The sequence below is a fragment of the Mandrillus leucophaeus genome, unplaced genomic scaffold (assembly GCF_000951045.1).
Source record: "Mandrillus leucophaeus isolate KB7577 unplaced genomic scaffold, Mleu.le_1.0 Scaffold88, whole genome shotgun sequence".
NCBI classification, from domain to species: domain Eukaryota; kingdom Metazoa; phylum Chordata; class Mammalia; order Primates; family Cercopithecidae; genus Mandrillus; species Mandrillus leucophaeus.
The window spans coordinates 993,325-1,004,823 of record NW_012109585.1 but is presented as its reverse complement, the minus strand read 5'-3'; the positions used below and the strand labels follow the sequence as shown (position 1 = coordinate 1,004,823).

The window sequence follows — 11,499 nt, the reverse complement described above, 5'->3', positions numbered from 1 at the left end:
GGGCTGCGGGCTGCGGGCTGCGGGGGTCTGGTGCGGAGGGCCAACTTCTGGGAATAACCTGGCTGTGGGCTTAAAAATCGTATTATTCATTATCACGGGCTTCTCTTTCTCGAATACCTTTAACATTTATCGCCTTGTTAGTCTCCACATCCACCTCCGTGAAAGGTAGGTATTTTTGTCCTCATTTTAGGCCTGAAGAAACCGAGACGCTGATAAATGAAATAATTCACTGAAAGTTGGGGCCAAGTCTGTTGGATGCCCAAGCCCAAATGCCTAACCGTGACCCCACGCTGCTGCTGCTGCTGCTGCTACTTGCAGACACTGGTTATTAACCGAGAGCTGTTGCTGGAAGTAGCTTCCACTCTCCTGCCCCACTAATGTAAAAATAGATGAAAAATCCTGCGGTGATTATGCGAAAGGGCAGGCCAAAACAGGAGCCCAGACCCATATCTGACCCAGAAGCTTTGCAAAGAGGAGAAGGTTGGTAAATCAGCTATAGAAAAGGCCAAATTAATTTGGCTGTAAATTAAGGCAGCCAAAAACCCTCCAGGATGTAAGACCAGGACGGATTCTCATGTTGATAAAAAGGAAAATAAAATGGAATCCAGTCCAAAGGCCGCAGGGAAACCTGCAAAGAAAACACTAAACAGTTTTGAAAGTAAAACAGAAAGCCACTTTTGTTATTTCCCTGAAAGAGATGTAGAATGATGTCGATAAATGCTGTTTTATGTATAGATAAAAAGCAAAACTGGGTCACACAGTAGTGAGGGTCAAAAACTACCATTGATGAGAGGAACAGGAGAGGCCTCACAAAAGGCTGACAGCCAGTGAACTAGAGGCCCGAGAGGGAAAAAAGCTTTGGAATAGTTTTAACAAAAGGATTTGGGCTTTCCTGTACTGGGACTCTCAGCAGTTCACAAAATTATGCTTTCTAAAGTAAGAGGTTATCTGAAATTGAAATTATTGGAGGAAAAACACCCATAAATAGGTATTCAAATTTACATAATAGTTTTTTTTTTTTTTTTTTTTTTTAGAGAGGGAGTCTCCCTATGTTTCCCAGTGTGGCCTCAAACTCCTGATCTTAAGGGATCCCCAGCTCAACCTCTCCCAGCAGCTGGGACTACAGGGCTGTCAAATTTACATTAACTATGAGAATTAAGTAGGTGACCTCTAGAGACTATTATTCCTTTGAGCATAACAGACTGAAAAATCCTGAAGAATTAGAGACCTGTTTGGTTAAAACAAAATCACAAATTCGGTAGATTCAGTCATGATTTAAGTTAATCGTGGTTGCCTTTGAAGTGCAAACCATGGAAAGTCTAGCTCAGTTTTCTAGAGGAATTGGCTGAGCTGTAAGTGAGCTTCACACTGTTCTAGAATATAACATTCCTCTTTTGGAACTTGTTATTCATAGGTTTTGCTGAGTGGAGTTTTATTTTACAGATCTAGACTTTTTGTGAAGAGGAGACAGTCCGTTTTAAATATTTGAATTTTATTCTCTTTTGACATAAAACTGTGGAGCACTCAGATAATCTATACCATGTTAGTATTCCTACAAGAGAAAACGGGTAAAACAGTATTTAGAAAGCAGTACCAATAAACATTATTACAAGCATTAGATGTGTTTAAAAAGTTGATACTAATTTATAACCTGTAATTGTTAAATGTGTATGACTTAAATGTTAAAATCCTGTATTTTAAGATGGTCTTCTACAGTTACAAATCCATATACCCAGATTTCCTGTAGGCTTCACAAATTGGAGGAGTACATAGAATGTGCAAGAGTCAAAGGATAAATAATAATATAAATATATATTAACTATATTACCTAATTAAAACCATAATCTGTTAATACAGCTATGGATTAATTTCAAAAAATGTAATCAATTATATTACTAATGGTGTAGTTGGCTGTTTTCCAATGTTGGTAAAGTTATTAAAGTTCTTCACTTTCATAGAGTCCAGATTGAGCTGCCAAACGCTGAAATTCTCCTTCTGGGTTAAAAGCTTGTTTTACATCCAAACCTCTCCCGTTTAGTGCTAAATATTTGCTGAATGTTGGTCGAACCCGTAACTGCTTAGGAGCTGGAAGAGTTTGGTTTGGACGTGCTGAAATAGATCACATAAAAGTTGATTCAGAAAACCTGTTCTAACCAAATTGGACACCTAGGTATTTATTATCAGACAGGAAAAGAAAAAAGAACCAAAGCTGATTATATATAGGGAAAATCTCTCAACTTTTATACTCTGCTGGAATTTGCATTTCTTATTAAATCTTCCTAGTTAAATCCCTTATAATACTTTGGTTAATAGTATGACATACCCGTAACGTCTAATCTTGTGTTACATGTGGTCACTCCAGCTTCATTAACTGCTGACACAGTATACCACCCAGCATCTTTCTTGTTTACATCTTTTATCAGTAAAGTAACTCTTCCAGTGTTATCTTGATATAAGCTGAAAAAAATTTTTTAAGAAATGAAAGTACAGGAATTATTTCTGGGAAGTGGATGTCTCTGACCTACAGTCAGACTGAGAAGAAAAAAACATTTGAAAATTCCGAAGCTGTATCTATTTATTGCCAAATAGCTATTGGTTTTCTTGAATTAAACATCCCCCCTTGGGTGCTGTCTCCCTCTGCCCTTCAGTCTGTCCCCTGATCCCTGATGGTCTCTGTCATTCACTTGGGTGTGTCTGTGTTTGTATTTATGTGTATGTATAGGGGAACCGGAGGGGTTCTGACCTGTTCCCTTATCTGTCTCCTACCTTCTCCTTTGTTTAATAAAGGCTGAAGCTTTTTGTAAAGAAAAAAAGGGAAAGAAAAGAAAAGAAAATATCCCCCTTTAATCTTGTTTATGTCATTTATTTCCTTGAACCATCTTTCATCATCATTGATAAAAAGATAAATCCTAGTCTGCTTTATGCCTTACATTTCCGATTAGTGGAATCTGGCTTACTGAAGTTTTCTTACATTTATTATCTAATATATATTTTATTATATTATTCTTTAGTGTTTTAAAAACTAGACAAATTGAGATAAATGCATGCCATTTATAATGCATGTTAAAAAGTATAACTGGATTCGCCCAAATAAACTATAGTAAGTCTAGAAATACATATCCTACCTTATTCGGTCAGTGTTGAATTGTACCATTTCATTATTTCTTTTCCAGAAAAGCTTTGGTGGAGGTATAGCCGAGATCTGGCATTCTAGTTTCACTGAGTCTCCCTCTAAAACTTTTTTGCTCTGTGGTTTGTAGATAAACATTGGTGCTCTTTTATGTTCTTTTGCTATATATTAATACAAAAATTCAAGTGTTTGAAATATTGTAAAAAAGGTATTAAATCATTATGAAATTTGTATGTTGATATTAAAATGTTAAAACCAACAGCAACAGAATTAGAAACTTTTAGTTAAAAAGACAGACATGCAATACTATTTTATTATACCGTTCAGAATTCTAAACTCTAATGTAATGATTCATTGAATTGATAATCAGATAATTATATTTCATTAAAACTTAAGTCATATTCTTTTTTTTCTGAGGCGAAGTCTCGCTCTTTTGCCCAGGCTGGAGCGCAGTGGTGCGATCTTGGCTCACTGCAACCTCCGCCTCCCAGGTTCAAGGAATTCTCCTGCCACAGTCTCCTGAGTAGCTGGGATTACAGGCGTGCACCACACCTGGCTAATTTTTGTATTTTTTTAGTGGACATGGGGTTTTGCCATGTTAGCCAGGCTGATCTCTTAACTCCTGGCCTCAAGTGATCTGCCCACCTGAGCTTCGTAAAATGTTGGGATTACAGGCATGAGCCACTGTGCCTGGCCCAAATTTAAGTTGTATTTTTTAATCATCTCATCTACAGGGAGGCGGCATGAGTGATGGAAAGAGTATCAGACAACTTGGGTTCAAATTACCTAGTGGCTCCACGAGCCATGCAAAACTGATAAAATTTTGTTTAGTTTCTCTGAGTCTCAGTTTTATCTATTGTTTAAAAAAAAAAAATCCAGGTAGTAGTAACTGTTGTGTCTACCACACAAAATAGTTGTAAGGAACAAATGAGATAATAAACGAAGAGATACTTTGTAAACTGTGAAGGAATATGGGAATATCAGTAATTATTATGACCTTGTTTTCCTACCTGAGGGGAGAGAGGAAAGGATAGTTCAGTACCATAACCCTGATTTTTCTGAAGGAGAGATGAGATTAAACAGATGGCAGCCAAGATCTCTTTCAGCTCTACTATTGTAGTATTTCTGAAGCAATTGGTACAAATAAGATTTGCCTAAACTTTAATCACTTAAATTGTATGTGTTTTTGAAAATTTCTAGCTCACTAGTTTTTCCCTTAGTTTGAGGTCCTTTGGTATATTATGGAATAATCTTAAAGATTTTTGTATTGATCTGGGTGGAATATAAACTCAAGAAATAGTTTATCCTTTAACCTGATCAAACTTTTATATAATAAACAGTGAATTATAGCAAAATATCTCTTATGCAATATACAATGGTTTAAAGTATTAAAAATGTGGTATGGGTTGAGTATCCATTATCTGAAATGCTTGGGACCAGAAGTGTTTTGGATTTCTGATTTTTTTTAAATTTTAGAATATTAGCGTTATACTTGTTGAGCATCCTTAATCTGAAAATCCAGAATGCTCTAATGAACATTTCCTTTGTGTGTCATGTCGATTTTGGAGCATCTTAAAGATTTCAGATTTTTGGATTAGGGATACTCAACTTGTATATTTAAAGCACTTAAAGTGTAAAATTTAAAAACTAGGCCGGGCGCGGTGGCTCAAGCCTGTAATCCCAGCACTTTGGGAGGCCGAGGCGGGTGGATCACGAGGTCAGGAGATCGAGACCATCCTGGCTAACATGGTGAAACCCTGTCTCTACTAAAAATACAAAAAACTAGCCGGGCGTGGTGGCGGGCGCCTGTAGTCCCAGCTACTCGGAGGCTGAGGCAGGAGAATGGCGTGAACCTGGGAGGCGGAGCTTGCAGTGAGCCGAGATCGCGCCACTGCACTCCAGCCTGGGCGACACAGCGCGAGACTCCGTCTCAAAAAAAAAAAAAAAAAAAAATTTAAAAACTAGACACCAGTTTTATAAGAACTGCCCTACTTAAGACAGATTTGAGACATAAATGTAGCCATACCTGTTTTCTAAAGCAAGTAGGCCTGTTTTGGTTATAATTAGAGATTAGTTTCCTAGTAAAAAGGACATAGTCTAAGATTAAAAGTTGATATTTACTCTTAATTTTTTAAGAAATTTTTTAAAACAAGGTCTTACTCTATCACCCAGGCCAGAGTACAGTGGTGCAATGGTGCAATCATAGCTCACTGTAACCTCAAACTCCAGGCTCAAGTTATCCTCCCACCTTAGCCTCTCTAGTAGCTGGCACCACTATGCCCAGCTAACTTTTTTTATGTTTTGTAGAGACAAAGAAGGTCTTGCTATTTGTTACCCCGCTGGTCTCAAACTCCTTGGCTCAAGTGATCCTCCCACCTTGGCGCCTCTTAAAGTGTTGGGATTACAGGCCTGAGTCACTATACCCTTCCTACTCTTCAATTTTAAACTATGTATTTAACATTATGACAGATTATGATAATTCCATAATATCATGAGTCAGATTGATTATTTTTATTATCCTCATTTTGGAGAAACAAAGACCAGAGAAATGATTAGACTAAGATTTTTATTTTGAGACTCTATAGTTACATCTAGAAATGCTTATGCTTCCTTATTTGGTTTGTCTAAAATTGTATGACTTATTTTCTTTCCAGAAAAGCTTTGGTGATAGATCTATCGTTCTAGTTTCACTGACTTTCCTTTACATATATATATATATGTGTGTGTGTGTGTGTGTGTGTGTGTATGTGTGTATGTGTGTATATATGTATATATATCTATATTTTTTCTTGTGGTTTGTAGATAAAAATGGACAGTCCAATAGGTTGTGTAGACATTAACCTTAAATATGAAGTCTGCTGGGCTTTTCTTTTAAAATACCTTCTTTTTTTCAATACTTCTGGATTTTAAGGAATTCTCAAGGGTCTTTTTGGAGGCTTACCAAGGACATCCAGCTGCACAGTGAAGGTGGCTTCTCCTGCTCTATTCCTGGCAACACATGCATAAGCCCCTGCATCTGAAGCTCTGACTACTTCAAAGATGAGTGAATGAAGACCCTTCTCAGACACTATCATTTTGTGCAAATCATCTGATTGAACTGGTCTTCCATTTAGATACCATGACACATCAGGAGCTGGCAGTCCGCTCACCTAGAAAGAAAAACACAAGGAGATGGCAGAATTTTAAAGTATTGCATCACTGAAACCTATTTGTCCATATATGAATTTAAACAGTTCCTGTATCTGAGTGGGTTTGTGATTGAAATGCAAAGCAAGGGCTCAAAAGGTATTTATACTTTTTTAAACAAAACATTGGAAAATAAGATCCTTGAAATTAATATAGTATTTTTAGACTATCTCAAACCATAACTGTTTTACATGCAACCTCAGTCTCTTTATGAACTCTTAATTACTATACTTAGAACATTAATTTATGTTATGTTGGTTTCTGTAAGGAATATAGAAGTCATACTGCTTTTCTGGCTAAATGTGACTGCAAATGAAGTCACAGAGGCACATATATATGAGGCTTGCTGATCTAATGAGTAATTTTTCTAAAACAGAGTGTTCTTGAGCTATAGTTTGGCATATAAATGGCAATTTGTTAAGTGTTTTTACATAAACTGTTAATGAAATCCAAAGCTTTAACACTAACTTTAGTTCATAAGGAATCTGGAAAAAAAATTTTATAACGAAAAGTTCTCCAAAATAAGGATAATAAAAATATAACCTCTTCTAAAGAGCTTTCCTAGTCTGAGGGACTCCTTTAGGGCAAGAGAAAGCAGGGTGGCTTGAATTTCTTGATAGAGAAGAATTGGAGAAACGTTATACGTTAAGCCTGAGCACAGTGGCTTACGCCTGTAATCCCAATACTTTGGGAAGCCAAGGTGAGTGGATCGCCTTGAACCCAGGAGTTCTAGACTAGCTGGGCATGGTGGCACGTGTCTGTGGTTTCAGCTGCTAGGGAGGCTGAGGTGGGAGGATGGCTTGAACCTGGAAGACAGGTTGCAGTGAGCTGAGATTGCACCATTGCACTCCAGCGTGGGTGACAGAGCAAGACCCTGTCTCAAAAAAAAAAAAGAAAAAGGCATTATAGTTTAAAAATTCTATTGTTCTGATAGCTTCACTTATAAAGAGTATTTATGAGGTATACCTATTTACTCGATTAATCCTCATAACTTTTTGGGGTATTTGTTATCCCATTTTACAGATGAGGAGACAAAAGCACAGAGAGGTTAAATGACTTGTCTAAAGTTGCTTAGCTGGAAAGTGGCAGAGCCAGAATTCAAACCCACATCAGTTTGGCTTCAGAATTTGTGTTCTTGTCCATCGTACATTGTACGTAGTGCTTTGCAAGCTATGAAGTAGGAAAAGGACATTTTTCAAAACAGTATCCCATTGTTAATTTTCCCCCAGTACTTTTGAACTCTTCTCTTACTTTGAAGTCCATTCTGCAGAATCTTCCTTCATCAATCGACATGTTCTCTGGCACTTGAATGAAACGTGGTGGGTAAAATTTCTCCTGGATTGCATCCTGATCATTCACATCTCCCCTTGAGGATGATCTACTTCTACAAGAATATTTTGATAACAACTATGTGTAAATATTATCATTGCTTTTCATTTTGCACAAATATAGTTTAGCCATCAACTTTACTTTTTTTGCGATGGAGTTTCACTCTTGTTGCCCAGGCTGGAGTGCAGTGGCCCAATCTCAGCTCACTCGGGAGGCTAAGGCAGGAGAATCGCTTGAACTTGGGAGGTGGAGGTTGCAGTGAGCCGAGATCACGTCGCTGCACTCCAGCCTGGACAACAGAGTGAGAGTCTGTCTCAAAAATAAATAAATAAATCCAAATTAAGTTTTTGACATTTTTCTATAGGGGTGGTGTGAACATGTATATGGTGATATTCAGAGATGTATTTCAGTTATACCACCCTCCGCCTCTTGGGTTCAAGAGGTTCTCCTGCCTCAGCCTCCCGAGTAGCTGGAATTATAGGCATGTGCCACTACACCTGGCTAATTTTGTATTTTTAGTAGAGACGGGGTTTCACTATGTTGATCAGCCTGGTCTTGAACTCCTGACCTCAGGTGATCTACCCACCTTGGCCTTCCAAAGTGCTAGGATTACAGGTGTGAGCCACCGCGTCCAGCCTAGCCATCAAATTTGAAACCGGAGAATCTACTATTTGATCTGATAGTGTAATAACAATGGAGAGAGGCCATAGGGCTGTATTTACCTGTGGCATATTTGATGACTATTAGAAATGGTAGCAATTTAGAAATATCTGGTACAAATTGTACATCTTAGTTTCTCTTTTACAGTGCCATCAATTGATGAAGAAATGATCTATTAAAATGCCCAGTACCCAGTAGATTATTCTTACCACCAAAGATTGTATAATTAGAATTGGGTCTCCATTGTCATGAGAAAATTGTTTAATATAGAAGCATGGTCCTGGCTTGTTTGACCAAAACACTAAAAAATTCCCCTGTGATAGTTTTGATAACGTCAAAATTTTGGTCGTCATCTCAGACATTAGAAAATACACATTGTATTTTTTAAAAGATATAGAGTAGGCTCGAGGGCTTTAGAAATATTACATTTTTAAGCTGAAAATATTTTAGGTAGGAAAACGTACATTTCTTTAAAATTAAAAAATTTTTACCTTACTTGTGATGTAGGAACTTGCAGTCGCGCATGTTCTGAGTTGTGTTGCTTGAAATTAAAACAAAGTAAGAATGTTTACATGCAATTGTTAGCTTGAATGAAGCAGAATTAAGTATAGTTGAAAGGAACATTCCTATTTTGGCTGTATTTGTACAGCCCTGGTAAGTTCTATACATTCATCTTCTAAGCACTTAAAATACAGTATACTAATATACTACCACTCTAGCAAGAAAGCCCAGAATTAATAGGACTATTTAACAAATATTATTTATGAAAACTAGCTAGACTTGGAATTGATGGTGGTTCATTTTTCGGATGACTATTTTATGACAAAGGATGATGTGTCTCCCTGGTGCATTTGAAATGAGAGCGCAGAGTACAGATTGTCCTTTAGTAAAACAGGAATAGACATGAAGTCACTTGTATTGGCAGTAGATACAGGGTATTATGCCTGCTGCTCAAAAGTGGCACCAACAGCAGTAAACACATATTAGACTGGAAAATTCTTCTCTTTTTAGCTCATGGCACAAAATCCTGATGGACTTCACAAAAGGTATGTGTAGAGCTATGAACAAGCTTTGTAAAATAGCATTAATTCCTGTTTAATAAAGTTATATTTAAGCAAACATCTTATAGGATTTATATCCGAACACCAGAAAATTATTTCTATTTGGGAATGAAATCAGGGATTTATGAAAATTATAAGAGAACTAATTGATTAAGTAGTGTATATTTTGCATTTCACTGTGCCTAGCACAGTGGAAGATACAAAGTGGAAAATACAGAGCCTACCCAAAACGGTGTAGGAGCACACAAAATCTGAGTACAAATAATTTGCTTTGGGATGAATCTATTTAGCTAATGTATTTTGTCATTTTTAAGGCAAAAATCTTACAAATCTGTAACAATTTTTGGCTAGCCTTAAGGTTCTCTAAGCAGAATATCCAAACAGCTGGTCAATTCAGTGATCAAACAAATCAACTAATTTTTTTGTAAAGTAAAAGTAATCCAATTAAAAATATCCAGGCTGGGTGTGGTGGCTAATGCCTATAATCCCAGTATTTTGGGAGGCCAAGGCAGGTGGATCACTTGAGGTCAGGAGGTCGAGACCAGCCTGGCCAACATGGTGAAACCCCATCTCTACTAAAAATACAAAAAATTAGCTGGGCATGTTGGTGCATGCCTATAATCCCAGCTAGTTGGGAGGCTGAGGCAGGAGAATCGCTTGAACCCGGGAGGCAGAGGTTGCAGTGAGCTGAGATTGCATCGCTGCACTCCAGCCTGGGCGACAGAGCGAGACTCCGTCTCAAACAAAAAACAAAAAACAAAAAACATCATCAGTATAATATTGCTTTGAGTAATTCCCCTAATAGTGATGAGTTTGTGTCTCATTTTTGCTATAATCTTCCATACCAAGTGCAGAGCCCAACATACAAGTAGGTTCTCCATGTAAATTAGTTGAATGAACAAATTCATGAACTGTTTAGTAGCCAAAAATAAATTTAAGTTCTCTTTTTGGTTTCTAGTTCTTGCTCTGGTAGACACTCATCCATCCTTTTTAGTAGGTGTAGTTGCATCAAACAGAACCAAAAAACTTAATTTCAAAGGCCGGGTGTGGTGGCTCATGCCTGTAATCCCAGCACTTTGGGAGGCTGAGCTAGGTGGATGAGTTGAGCTCAGGAGTTTGAGACCAGCGTGGGTAACATGGTGAATCACCGTCTCTGCTAAAAATACAAAAATTAGCCAGCATGGTGCGCGCACCTATAGTCCTGTCTGTTCGGGAGTCTGAGGCACGAGAATCACTTGAACTTGGGAGGCCGAGGTTGGAAAAAAAAAAACAACTGAATTTCAGTTTTCTGCCTTTGGAAGCTAGGAATACTTGTGTTCCTAATTTAATCTCTTTGGCTCCCAGTTTCTTGTGGACTTTTTGGAGGGATTGAAAGGTAACTACAGAAGGAAGAGAGTGCTAACATTCAGTCTACCTGTCCAACTGAACATTTTTCTTTTTTTGTTTGAGATGGAGTCTCGCTCCGTCACCCAGGCTGGAGTACAGTGGAGCGATTTTGGTTCACTGCAATCTCCATTTCCTGGGTTCAAGCGATTCTTCTGCCTCAGCCTCCCGAGTAGCTGGGACTACAGGCGCGTGCCACCACGCCCAGCTAATTTTCATATTTTTAGTAGAGTCTGGGTTTCACCATGTTGGCCAGGATTGTCTCAATCTCTTGACCTTGTGGTCCACCCGCCTTGGCTTCCCAAAGTGCTGAGATTACAGGCGTGAGCCACCGTGCCCAGCCACCGACTGTACATTTTCTTTGGGGTTAAGTTTACTTGTTAAGTTGAGGCCAGGTGTGGTGGCTCACGTCTGTAATCCCAGCACTTTTGGAGGCTGAGGTGTCCCAGCCTGGCCAACATGGTGAAACCCCATCTCCACTAAAAAGACAAAAATTAGCTGGGCCTAGTGGTGTGCACCTGTAATCCCAGCTACTTGAGAGGCTGAGGCAAGAGAATCATTTGAACTCGGGAGGTGGAGTTTGCAGTGAGCTGAGGTTGCACCACTGTACTCCATCCTGCCTGGGTGACAGAGCAAGACTGTCTAAAAAAAAGAAAAAAAATCGATGAGGTGCAAACCTGTGGGATACGCCTCCATAAAGTTAATCCCTTCTTGGAAAGGATACATTTGTTAATCTTGGAACAATTGCTC

General features: G+C 38.3%; 1 protein-coding gene and 1 long non-coding RNA gene across 4 annotated transcripts in view; one reads left to right on the top strand and one right to left on the bottom strand.

Annotated features, from left to right (window-relative positions):
• The first annotated feature begins 5 nt into the window (after window positions 1-5).
• LOC105531278 lies at window positions 6-6,867 on the top strand. Its single transcript, XR_001004774.1, has 3 exons — window positions 6-165; window positions 1,035-1,163; window positions 6,042-6,867. It is a non-coding gene; the product is annotated as an uncharacterized LOC105531278 (long non-coding RNA).
• Window positions 1,472-11,499, bottom strand: part of MYOT (myotilin) — a 20,328-nt gene continuing 10,300 nt past the window's right edge. For all 3 annotated transcript variants that reach the window (XM_011969160.1, XM_011969162.1, XM_011969161.1), the window contains 6 exons: window positions 8,797-8,846; window positions 7,568-7,700; window positions 6,072-6,279; window positions 3,126-3,291; window positions 2,324-2,457; window positions 1,472-2,109 (listed from right to left, as the gene is read on the bottom strand). In XM_011969160.1, the coding sequence (XP_011824550.1) occupies window positions 1,937-2,109; window positions 2,324-2,457; window positions 3,126-3,291; window positions 6,072-6,279; window positions 7,568-7,700; window positions 8,797-8,846 (864 nt within the window). In that variant the 3' untranslated portion in view covers window positions 1,472-1,936. The remainder of the gene's footprint in view (window positions 2,110-2,323; window positions 2,458-3,125; window positions 3,292-6,071; window positions 6,280-7,567; window positions 7,701-8,796; window positions 8,847-11,499) is intronic.